Here is a 13,616-nt window from a genome sequence, read left to right as displayed (position 1 = left end):
CATCAACGACGCCAACATTTTTCATTTCTTTGGTCGAACATCAACGGTTATATTTCGTATTTTTTGTTTTTTTTGGCGAGTCGGAGTTAAAAATTGTGAAAGTGAACAATTGTAGAAACGCCTCAAACACTCTCTCCTTCACTCACTCTCTCCCCTTGGAGACCAACTTGAAATATTCATGTAACACGTTTCCAACACACACCTACATAAAGACTCAAACAAACATAGGCACGACAACAAATATGCTCCCATACAGACACCAATACACACATATACAGATTCGTAGAAGCATACACACTCACCCACATGCAGACGCAAACAAACATACATACACAAAAATTCCGACAAACATACAAAAGCAGATACAGACAGATATGCACAATTACACACATTCATACTTAATTGTAAGTAGATGCGTGATGTGGCCAGCAGAACAAAACGACAGAGAATAGTACATTCATAAATAACATCACTCTCTATAAGCCTGCCTGGCTGCCTACATGTATGCTCACACTCGTTCACACTTCTTTGTTTACTCAAGTACCCATTTTTGTACACACACACACACACATAGATGTGTGTGTGTATGTGTGTGTATGTGTTTATAAACATATTGCATATATGAATATATTATAATTATATTATTATAAGAATACTGTACCCTAGATTAATAACTATAATTTGCTGAAATTAACAAATTATAACTCGTTCACAAACACACGTACATAATCTAGCAAATAAGATAACACTGGGTTAAACAACATGGACATATGTACAGTGTAGTGCATTGTAGTAGAGTACATGCATACTTAAAAGAGAGGACCTGGCTGACGATTGTAACGTAACTTTGCTACGTCAGCTTCCATCTCACGCCTCACACAATAAACACTGCTTAATGCCGACCGACGTGCGAGCGCACAAACGCATTTGCTACTCACAAGTAAGAAACTTATTCGTGCTCAGGACGACGTACAATTTATGCTGATGTACGCCGATGAAAACAACAGAAACATGGACAACAAGAAATTCAGCAGCAGGACAACAACAATCAGCGAACGCAAATTGACAACGTTTGTGAAGAAATGTACGTGCCTCTAAGTAGGGGAACGATTCTTCAGTTCATCGTGAGCTTTCTCATATCTACCTCCTTCTAATGTTTCGGAAATAATGTGTTTGCATTACTCTCCATTTGCTCTATCGATTAACATGAATGAAAACACCAAATTTGTATTATTCAAATGATTGTAAACATTTCATAAATTATTACTCCTGGTTTAAAAATAACATTTGAATAAATGATCGTTTCATCGATGCTTTGTACTTTTTTGATGCTACAAAATTAAGATCACCCTCAACAAACTACATACACCATCTCGACCTGGTGGTCCACAATCAATCACGAAATATCAACGTAAACAAAAACAAACTATCGGTATCGAATCAACTTTTTGTTATTTTTTGCAATAAAATGATCAAAATTAACAACAATTAAATTATTGAATATAACTTTCAGACGGTATAAACGAAAAAGAAACACACATCATAAGAGGGTTGGCTTAAGCTTTGCATTGATGATTTCATCAGTGACGTCCACAAAGTTTTCTTCACTTTTTCGAAAAAACTTCATTTTATTTCAGTATGATTTATTAATGTTTGTTATTTCACGTGCTTCACAACTATTGCCCACTCCTAATTAGCGTTGAAAGAATTCGTTCCCGGTTGGACGTGCAGGTCCGTCTTAAATATTCAACACGCGCGCACAAATTTCATCAATAAAATATTAGGCGCCGTGTTTATTTTTATGCGAATCTAATTTTAAAAAGAGACTTGAAAATTTTTTAGAGAAATAAAATTTATTGATTTTAATGAATTGTAAAAATTTATTGGTTTTAATGATTTATAAAAAATTTATTGATTTTAATGATTTATAAAAAATTTATTGATTTTAATGATTTATAAAAAAAAATTATTGATTTTAATGATTTATAAAAAAAAATTTATTGATTTTTATGATTAATAAAAAAAATTATTGATTTTAATGATTTATAAAATACCTGAAATGTAATTTTGAGAGTGGCGGCAGATTATTTTAATCCGCATTCAATTCGCAGAAGATCAGCTCCGAGGAGTTCAACTTCTTAAAATTTCATTTCTTAACGATCTGCTAACACTCTATCTCTTCACTTTAAGATTTTACTCTAAGTTTTTTGTGTGTATTTGTTTTTTTTCCAATTTCTAATTAATAATAAATAAACTTGACATTAACGTAGATACGTTTAGTTAGAAATTTTTAAACACCAGTCGCGCATAGGCGTTCTTACCACAACCAAGATGTAAACAGTTACAAGAATGCACACACGCGCACAATAGAGAGCACACAAACGCAGACACACACACACATTAGCACGCACGCACACACCAGCACACACACACATTAGCACACACACACCAGCAAACTCAAATAGACAAAACTCGCACCTGTACAATTTAAAGTTAAAAAAAGATTTTTAATTTATTTCTGGTCCATTAATAAAAAATATGGAAACAAAAAAAACGAGCTATAATAATAGTTTTGTTTGCCCGGATGAGAATGGATAATGTGGATTGGATGGGTCACACGGGCACGATGCAAAATGAAATTTCAAACGCTTGCCTCCAACTTGCAATTAAATGCGCCGGAAGTGACGTGGGAGGTGGAAGGAGGTGTCGCTGGTTGTCATTGGTGTGATTGGTTGGTTGATAGGCGGTTTAATTGGTTATTTGGGTGTTTGATTGGTTGGTTGATTGGTTGTTTGGTTAGTTGTTTAGCTGCTTGATTGTTTGGTTGGTAATTTGAATGTTTTTATTTTGGTTGGTAGTATGATTATTTTAGTTTATAGGACAGTTGAATTGTAACATCATGTGTTTAAAAGTGATTAAATACGAGTCTATTGAATCTTCTTCAACCAGACATCATCAACATCTCCGTTATTATTGCTGCAAAAACATTGTCATGTTATGTGCAATCATCATCTTTATCATCATTGTCATTAGTATTTTTTAGTTTTAATCAAGCTGTAAGCTGCCACAACACGTATCTGCAAAAATTACATCATCATCATCATCGTGTTTATCATCATCATCATCACAATAAATGTAATTATGATCATTATCAGGATGAGTTAGTAACGGATCCTTTGGTGTCGAAATGGAAGGTGGTCTAATTGAAAGTTCGGATCAGTCAGTCGGTTGTTTGGTCGTCCTCTGATGTCTGCATGTCATGCAAGCAGGCAATTTCCACGTGCCATTAAAATAAGCATTTCATATCTTTTTACTTGTTTGTGTTTGTTTGTTTATATATGTTTATGTGGGTGTGAGTACGTATATATGTATGTATGTATGTATGTTTGATTGTTTGCTTGCTTGCTTGTATGATTGTTCGTGTAGTTTTGTTAATCGGTGTTTGAGTATGTTTCTTTGTTGGTTTTTATTGCTCTGATCGTTTGTTTTTATGATTCTTATTCATATAGCTTGAGTTTGAAAATGTATAGGCCGGTGAATAAAATTTTGGTAAGTTTTTATACAAAGAGTTGTTGACAAATTGTTTCCTTCGTTGGAAAATTATTCAACAAATTTTATTTATATATATATATATATATATATATATGTACAAATATATATATATATATATATATATATATATACACACATATATATACTTATATTTACACCACACATATATTATATATATATATATATATATATATATATATAATGCGGCCAAACTGACATTATTTGTGCATATTAAACGCATCCACCACCATCGATTAATTATTAGCTAAGCAAATGAAGCATTGCAGGTAGAGTAGAGATAAGCACAAAGCTGACCTGGAGCACTTTATTTATTTGTCAGTTGTTTTTCAATTGATGAGCGGCTTAACGTTCCATTACAACCAATCATAATAACCGTTTCTTCTGTTAATATTTTATCTTCCAATCAACGTGATTGATACCTTACTTAGTTGCTGTTCGATTTGTGCTTAGATGTTTACGTTCGTTTGTCATCTCGTTCGTTTAAACTTAAAAATGAATCGAAATAGAAACACTCGCCATTATAAAATTGCACAAAGCATATAAACTTCAACTGTTACAAATTTTGGTATTAACATTTTTTTTCATTATTATTCGGAACTAGCAACTGAACGCCAACGCCAAGCTTATTTGGAAGAAAATAACTAGCGCCAAGCGTATTGGGAAGGTGGTGTTGAGTGCCAAGCATATTTATAACAGGAAAGCATGGAAGAGCAGGAAGCTGCACACGGTTGGCGTGCAGGGGAAAAAAATTCATCATCGTTCTTGCGAATTTGACTTAAAAACTGCTCCTGATATTACGGTTGAAATAAACGGAATTAACCAAATAACAAATTAGATTTTTTTTTAATAATGACTTTTGCAATTTTGCATCTTCTAGTGAATTCATAATTTTATGTTTTAAATAGCAACAAAAAAATGTTCACCACTCAAAGAAATCAGTTGAAGCAGCTCGTTAAACTGCAGAGGATTTTGACAGACAAGCCTCTCCTCGTTCTCGCTTTGAGTGGCTCTCCTTTAAAAATACGCGCCATTCATTTCATCTTTTTCGCTTTCTTCGTTTATTTCAACGTTTCCATTTCTTTCCTGTTTTATCCTCATGTAACAACATGTGTCGATGTATTCATGCGCTGCAGAAGGCACGATAATTTCTAGAGGTAAGTACTAAATTGCTGAGTAACGATGCATTATTTATTTATTTATTCGCCGTTCGTTTTCCACGTAGTCTCAAGATGCAACACCGCAAGTTGAATATTTACGTTGCGAGTTTTTTTGTACGTTGCACAGTTATACGCAAAGTGTTTTGTGCTTGAAACATTGCGCAATATTCCATTCAAGTTCCTCCCATCTGCCCTTCCCACACAAATCCAACCCTCCAAAGCACCTACTCGTGCAAACACACTCACTGAGACTTCCACCAACAACGCACACACACGCACCACACACGCACGCACCACACATACACACGCACACTCACATAGGCACATAGACAGACAGTTGAACGTACACACGCAAACTTCCCGCAACTGACAGAGCAGGCTGGCTGGTTGATACTTTAGTGATTATTATATACACATTGATACCCCGGTGGGCTATTAACATTAACGTGTTGTTTTGTGGCCACATGCACTATTGATGTTGTTCTTGAGGTACGTGTCACCGCTGATGTTGGTGTTTGTTGATGTTGATGTTGTTGTTGTTGATGTTTGTTGGTGTTGTTGTTGTGTATGGTTACTGGTTAGTGTTGTTATTAACATTGCTGTTGGAGCTGATACTGAAGGTAAAAAGGTAAATGATAGATATGTTATTAGACAGTTTGGATTTGCATATGTAAAGGTAAACGTACTAATACGAATGAATGTTTCAAGTTTAATCTACGTTAACAAGATTATTTTGTTTCAGTTTCATTCGAAATTGTTTAATAACTTATTGCAAATTAATAATAATTAATATTTGAAATTAAAAATAATTGTAATTATTAAAATAAAACTATCTAATCTTTATAGAACCAACGACATAAATTTGTTTTATGAAATTTAACTTGGTGGACGTGAAGAATGTTCGTCTTCATTCAACTGAAGTATAATTGATGACGTAGCCGTGTGTGTGGAGAGGAAGGTTTAAAGGCACGCGATGTCATCTCGTCAGAAGCGAGTCAAAAAATTATGAAGCGTTCATTTGTTTGGGTCAGTTGTGTTCATCTTGAATAATGTTTCACTTGGTTGTTTCACGTGCTGGGACCTGCTTGACATCAAACATTATTCTACAACCTTTTTCTACATCCGGTTGTCCGGTTGAACATGCTCCTACCTTCAGAATAACAGGCTTTGTTTGTATTTTGATGGCTTTTATTTCAAATTAACTCATTAATTTTTCTATTAGGTATGTTTAATCAATTTTGCACTTTTTTAATGTTTTTTATAAGTATATTTTGAATTTTTATCATAAAATTAGCCAAAAGTACTAGAATGAATATACAATAATTTTTTATTCAAGATATTTATTTATTTAAGTTTATTGAAATTTTGGTTTAAGTTTTTAAGTTGTAACAGAAATGATACATGCATTACTAACATTTTTACTACATTTTAACAACCAAGTATTCTGATCTAGATTTTTCAACATAATTTATAATACTTGATGCATCGAAATTCTTGTGATACTTACGATGTAGAATCAGTGGCGGACCTGAACAAATTTAATGGAGTACCAAAATTTTTAAAACTTTTAAATTTTGAAATTTTTGAAAAAGTTTGACAGGGGTGCAAGATTTGTGGTAGTGTGGCCAAAATTAGGCTGGCAACTTTTTTTTATGAACGATTTTCTGCGTAAAAATTTTCTGGTCAAAAACGGAGTTTTACTAACTTTTTAATAACACTTCTGCTTAGATTCGCCACTGCGTAGAATTAATTTTCTATAATTAATTTTTTATAATTAATTTTTAATTTTTCAAATTTTAAAAGTAACAAACAGTAAGACTAAAGTAATTATTTATGTCCATTGATTACCAATGAGCAAAACAAATATGAAACATTTCCAGGTTAGCCTACCCAGCCAACCAGCCATCCAGCAAATGCTGTCTTCTTTTGTTTCTACTATCAGTCTTATTATTTTTGAAAATTCATCAATTACATTGTTATTCTAAACAACGAGTTTTATTTTGAAAAATTTATTCGTAATCAACCACTGACGAAGTTTCTGTTTCAATTTCAATTATGCCACAACATGCCATATCCACAGAAAATAACATTGAAGTACTATCCATAGTTGAAAGAACTGCGAACTGTGATTAATGATTGAAATAAATGAAAAGATATCCACTCAACACACACACATCGTTCCATTTATTTTCTAAATAAATAAATATATATTATTAAATAAATAAATTAAATAATTTATCTTTAATTGAAATAAAAATTTTTGATTTTATGTTTTTGAAGCGAAACTCTGTAATATTGGTTGATTGTATCCTTAAAATTATTTCATGAAAAATGTCGAAATTTAAATAACATACTCTTCTATCTCTTCACCACACCATCATCGAAATTATCACCAACATCATCATCATTATCGTTATCATCATCATCACATCATCACACCACCACCACCATCATCGCCATCATCATAATTATCACCACATCATCACCATCATCATCATCATAATTGTCACCATCATCACAAACACCGTCGTATCGCAATGATCGTTATCACATAATCTCGCCGAATTAACCCCTCACTTCGGATTGCACCTGACATAACAGCAACAAAACGGATAGATGGAAGCACGTCGACAAAGGATTCGTAGGAAAGGCATGCAGTTGTTGTTCGAATGATTAGCAAATAATGGAGTAAGTAGTTGATATCGATCTACAACAATGCTTATTCGCAAGCATTCATTCCTGCCTCCTGCATTACTCTGTGTTTGCCTAATTTATTCCCACTACACGCACGCACGCACACACACACGCGCGCGCGCGCACACACGCGCACACGTAACATATTACGAAATGATAATTACATATGAAGCCCTTTTATGATTCTTCTTTTTGCATTGCATACACATACAGCATCATGATATATTTACTTGCATGTTAATAGAGGAATTATTGAAAATATTTGAGATTTTAAATGTACATATAAATTTTAAACTTTTTGTATTTTTACTATTATATGCTTCATGCGATTTTTGTATTAGTGGTTCATATTAATACTTGTGGTGTAATAAAAAAAGAATACTCTTCGGATTAAAAAAAAAATTCAAAATACAACGTGTCAATACAGCCTTTTAATGGCTGTTTGTGATTCTTTCTGTGGCTGTTCGTTGGTCGAGTTCTTGAGATCATAATTGCAACACGAAAACCTATATCCGCAACAACAACAACAACCACAACAATATTAATAACATTACTAACAATGTACAAAACAGTAGTAGAAACATGTTTTTTTTTTCAAATTAGAAAAAATGTGAGAAGCTTTAATGCAGTAATAACACGTTTAAACATATTTTTCTAGCAATCAAGAGAAAGATTGCAAGAGTGCAAGCACTTTTTAACAGCATCAACGAAAAAGTTTTTTACAAATCCACGAGGAACTAAATTTTTGGTTTCGCTCTTGTTTTTTTACAATTTTCAATTTGCGCAGAGCGTATCACATTAAATTTTATATCATTGATTAATGCGAATCTTCCGCAGCCATATTCCCCGACAACATCAGAGAGACATTTAATTAACTTCGGATGAACTAGTTTACATTTAAATTACATCGAAGCATACTTTTCTTACATTGGTTTGGTTTGGTTTGGTGAAGAAAAATTATCATACATTATCACATGCTACACTGTCAAATGTTACTATTTAATTAAATTATAAACGATATATATGTATTTACGTAACCTATTTACAGAGAATTTTTAGCGCTGCCACTTTAAAAATGTGGATTGACAACAGAAACCATCCATACATTTTTCTGAAACATATAATAGACAATTATGCACAATCGGTGTCTGAAAATTTTTGTAAAGGAAATGTTACGACTTTAAAAAAATTTTAAATTAAGTAATTAATATTTGTTAAAAATAATTTCAATGTATTGATAAATCAAAATAACAATAACAATTAATAAAAAGGATAGAGTTAAAGTATGAGAGGCCGGAGAAAAAATATTTTGAAAGAACATATGAATGAACAATTTTTTAATTACGTATGACATAACATAACAATATTATAAACGCAACATACATAGACATGTTCAGTGGTCCACTGTGTTATAGATTTTGGTTGGCCCACTTTAGAATTTAAATTCATACTTTTTCCATCTGTGTTACAAAGTTGTTCGTATCAGTAGATAAAATTTCCATTCCATTCTCTAAGTTCCATTCTCTTACAATTCTATTACTGTAAAACAACTATTTAGATGTCTTACTAAACATTTTGTCTCTCTGTCCTCTTGCTTTGGTTGGTTCCAAGTCCTAACTTCAATTTTAAAGAATCTTGTTGGCTTCCGCTTCCTGCCATCTCTCTTAAATAATCTTATATTTTTTGTACCTAACATAAATAATTAGTGATGGCTGGTATTTAAGAAGTTTATTAATTTAATTGATGAAAATAAAAATAAAACAATTTTTTATATTTTTTTTATTTGTTGATTTATTCAATCAATTCTCAAACGAGCAAACGAAACAAGAGTTACGAGTTATTGTCCGGAATAAAAAAAAACCGCTAATCCAGCAAAGCGAAGAGCATAAATATCGCCGAGCACATAAATCCGTACTAGTGAGAAGCATTTAAGCTACAAATGGTGTCCATGTACACACACAGATTAAATAGAGATAAACACGCCAGCCTCTTCCCGGCTGTTATGTACTTCCACACAACCACAACTTTTCAAATTAACAGACAAGAATGCTCACATGAACGTATCAACTCTAATTGGAAAGTTTTTGAATAAATAGAATTGTCATATTGATTCATTTAAAAATCAAAATATAATTTTGAGTTTAATTGATATAAAAAAACTCAGTAAGATAAATTTAAAACTGCATTTTATTTCAGAATTGAATAATCTTTCAAAACTGCTTGAAAAACGAATGTAAAAGTTATAACTAGACAGAGCCAATTTCATAGCAGCAAGTAGCGCTTGTACAATTTCAATATAGAAGCCGATGCACGGTCTTCACGTTTCAACACAACACATTACCAGAAATGAACGGTTGTAAAACACAAAAGAATCACATATACTCTGCTATGAAGTTACTTCAACCTGGAACAAAACGATTTGTTGTTATGGAATGTAACGATATATAATTTAAAAAGTCTTAGGACGGTGAAACAAAGAATGAACTGCTGAAACTCATCAATCAAGTTTGAAAGACGTAACAAATTGAAGTCTCAAAAGCCAGCAATAGAAGCATTATTGATTGAAGTTGACCCGCTACTGAAGATAACCCCATTATATAATGCCTGCCGCTGCCACGTTGGCTGCTACTGCAACACATTACAGCCATTACCCGATAGCAAAAATTCTTGTGTTTTATTTCAGTGACCACTCTTGCTTTATGTTCTGTTGTCTTGCGTTTGCTTCTTATGTGGTAACGACCACTGCTGATTTGTTATAATGTGCTGCACTGGATTGTGGTGTGGTCTGGTGTGGCTTGAGGCGCATGCGCTAGCCTCTTTATTCTCTTTATTCTCTTTATTCTCTCATCATCATCACAACTATCATTATCAACAAACAAAACTATCATTAAAACCATCGCCATCGTCTTTATCATCACTTAATCATCAATACAACTATCATCACTTAATCATCAATACAACTATCATCACTTAATCATCAATACAACTATCATCACTTAATCATCAATACAACTATCATCACTTAATCATCAATACAACTATCATCACTTAATCATCAATACAACTATCATCACTTAATCATCAATACAACTATCATCACTTAATCATCAATACAACTATCATCACTTAATCATCAATACAACTATCATCACTTAATCATCAATACAACTATCATCACTTAATCATCAATACAACTATCATCACTTAATCATCAATACAACTATCATCACTTAATCATCAATACAACTATCATCGCCACCATCATCGTCGTCATCATCATCAGCTCATCACCAACAATAACAACACCATCTTAATAATTAGCACTATTATCCAGCCTCTTGGTTGACGACAATGATTGATTTGCAAACAGACATTTACATTGTAGTCCTTTCTCAACGTACCTTTTAAGAAATAAATTCAACATCAACATCTTCATTATCATCATTTACTCATCGCATTATTATCATAGTTCTACATCTTTCTGCAATTATTTTAACATCACAACGTCACATTACGTCACATGTTACGTTATTACATCAGTACCCTACTCGTCATCATCACATAATAATGGCTGTTTTTTTTAGTTGTTTTATTCGTTTATGCGTTCGTTTTAGTCTATGTTGTTGTTAGATTATGATGTTTGGATTTGTTTATATGTCTGTGTTAGTCTATGTTGTTGTTAGATTATGATGTTTGGATTTGTTTATGCGTTTGTTTATGTTGTTGGGTCCGTTTGTGCTGTTTTGTTTTGTTGTCATGTTAGTTTTGTTGTTGTTGTTGTGCCTGTTTAGTTGTTTCTTCTGCAGTCAGATGCTTGCTTGAGGCTTCTGTGACGGCAACTACATTGGAAGATTATAACGACATGATGCGCCAGTTAATGAAGCAAAAATCGGTGATGATGATGGTGACGATGATGATGATAATGGCGATCATAACGATGATGGTTACAATAGTGATGCGGAAGATGATGAGGTTGATGATGATGATGATACTGGTAAGGATGGTTATGATAAATAGGATTAGCTATGATGGTGATGTGGAAGAGGATGAGCGGGTTGATGATGGTGACGATGATGATGGTTAGGATGGTGGTGATACTTGCAAATATTTCTGCAGTGAATACAAAAATGTGACAAAGACAATAGCAAAGACAACAGATCAAAAAGAAAATGACATCATATCCGGCTGGTTGGTGGGATAGCCTGGACTGAAAGAGATGACCATGTAATTCTTAGTTTGATTATTTTCTTAATTTCAAAATAACTAAGATAATTGCATGTAAATAAATTAAGAACAAATAAAATAATGTAAACATTTGAGTTAACTGCCATAAAATGAAATGAGCCTTCTCAAATATTTGTTCTTCTGCCTCCTGTCTGCAAGCGCTCAAAATTCATTATCGTTTGAAGGATAGACAAACAAAAGATACGCTGAAATGAAAGTAAGGGGTAGAAAATTTTTATTTTTGCGCTGTGTGTGATGATGATTTGATGATTTACATGAAAGTGAGATGCCTTCAAATTGGACCAGAAATGTTTGTAATAGTATTTATTCAATGAAAATACAAAAAAACGATTATAATTATGTGGAACATCGCACAGAAACGTAAAAATATAAGCGTGGATGGTTGGTTGGTTAGTTGGTTGGTTGGTTGGTTGGTTGGTTAATTGGTTGGTTAATTGATTAATTGGTTGGTTGGTTAATTGGTTGGTTGGTTGGTTGGTAGATTGGTTGGTTGATTGGTTGGTTGATTGGTTGGTTGGTTGGTGGAAAACAATTTCAATGCTAATCTGAGAAGAATAAGTTTGAGATTATTCGAGTCACGATGAGCTCTTAAAGCAGCAAAACTGCAGTGACCTGATATTTGAAGATGCGGTAGAAGGAGGAGACAAAACATTTACTTAAGCATTCAATAAAACTGCACTTAAACACGAGTATGTCGGGTAATAATGCTAATTGAAAATTTTGGACACGCAGCAAATTGCATCTGGCCTGCCTTTCATTTATTTGTGCAATTTTTGAAAAAGGGAGTTTTAAATGAGCTGCTTTTATGGTTTCATGTAAGAATTTAATGTGAATAGTAACTGGTGTATGATTCATCAACATAATACTAAAAATGTAACAAAAGTAAAAGAATTAATACTTCCACAACTAAACAAATCTGAGATACAAATGTAAAAAAATAAAAAATAAAAATTTGTGGCATCGACAGACTAGTGTATGAAGCCTCGCCTCTTTTGAAAATGCGATCCAATTATTGTATGCGCTTTTTATTTATGTGCTTAAAACATTATATAAAATTGTTTACAGTTGTTTAAACACATTTATTTGTTTACAAGTTGTTTAAACGCATTTATTTTTACGCTCCTACATGCAATAAAAAGAACAAACTCAATAAAACTTTGAATAAAATCAATGGTATATTCTACAATCACTGAGTGAGTTCTTATTACATATTTTTATATTTCTAAATTATAATAATTCATTGCTATCGCACGCCATTCAAAATTTTCAACATCCAGCAAAATTGCCGATGTTTGTTATTTTCGTGTGGTCATGGTCAACACCTTACAAGTATTCCAATTCCATTTATTCCAATTGCAAGTATTCCAATTGTTTAGTTACATTGTTAGCATTGCAGGTATATTGGTATTTCTTCTATTTTATAAAATTTATTAAATTTGAATTTCTCTTAAAAATCTCTGACATAGAAGGAACAATTGTTGCAATCATGTCACAGGACGTCACGGATTATAAAATGTGATGTTGCACGTGAAATAAAATTTTAGTTCAGTTGATGCGTTTGAAAGAAAGGAAGCAGGCGTAGTGTAGAAGTGGTTTTAAAATAATTTTAACGATAAGTTCACACAAAAATTTTCAAATAACGATCAACAAAATTTGAATCGGTAAAAAAATTTTGACACAATAACCAATTAAATATTATTATGCAGCAGTTAGTTTGTTAAGCAGAATTTATTCCAAAAATTTTTTTGTGCAATTGATTTCGATTGTATTCTACCTTTAGAAAACTGTTTTTGCTTAATCAAAAATCTGTTTGCGACTATTTCATCATTTCAACATCATCCAGTTTAGTTAAGAGCAAACTGAACCAACCAACTACAAATTTATATTACGCTGTTCGTTCTTAAAAAATGATGACAATTGACGAAACCAATGGACAGATGCTAATAA

At 32.6% G+C, this 13,616-nt stretch overlaps 1 protein-coding gene across 1 annotated transcript; it reads left to right on the top strand.

Moving 5' to 3' along the window:
* Window positions 1-2,633: 2,633 nt before the first annotated feature.
* On the top strand, window positions 2,634-6,837 carry HELRODRAFT_162305 (hypothetical protein; the record flags this gene model as incomplete). Its single annotated transcript, XM_009024547.1, has 6 exons — window positions 2,634-2,705; window positions 3,156-3,194; window positions 4,175-4,300; window positions 5,052-5,116; window positions 5,669-5,756; window positions 6,811-6,837. 6 exons carry the CDS (start codon window positions 2,634-2,636, stop codon window positions 6,835-6,837), a joined length of 417 nt encoding a protein of 138 aa, XP_009022795.1.
* Between the last annotated feature and the right edge of the window lie 6,779 nt (window positions 6,838-13,616).

Source organism: Helobdella robusta (genome assembly GCF_000326865.2).
Source record: "Helobdella robusta unplaced genomic scaffold HELROscaffold_4, whole genome shotgun sequence".
Classification (NCBI taxonomy): Eukaryota; Metazoa; Annelida; class Clitellata; order Rhynchobdellida; family Glossiphoniidae; genus Helobdella; species Helobdella robusta.
The sequence above is the reverse complement of the archived record's forward strand: the minus strand, read 5'-3'. Positions and strand labels throughout refer to the sequence as shown.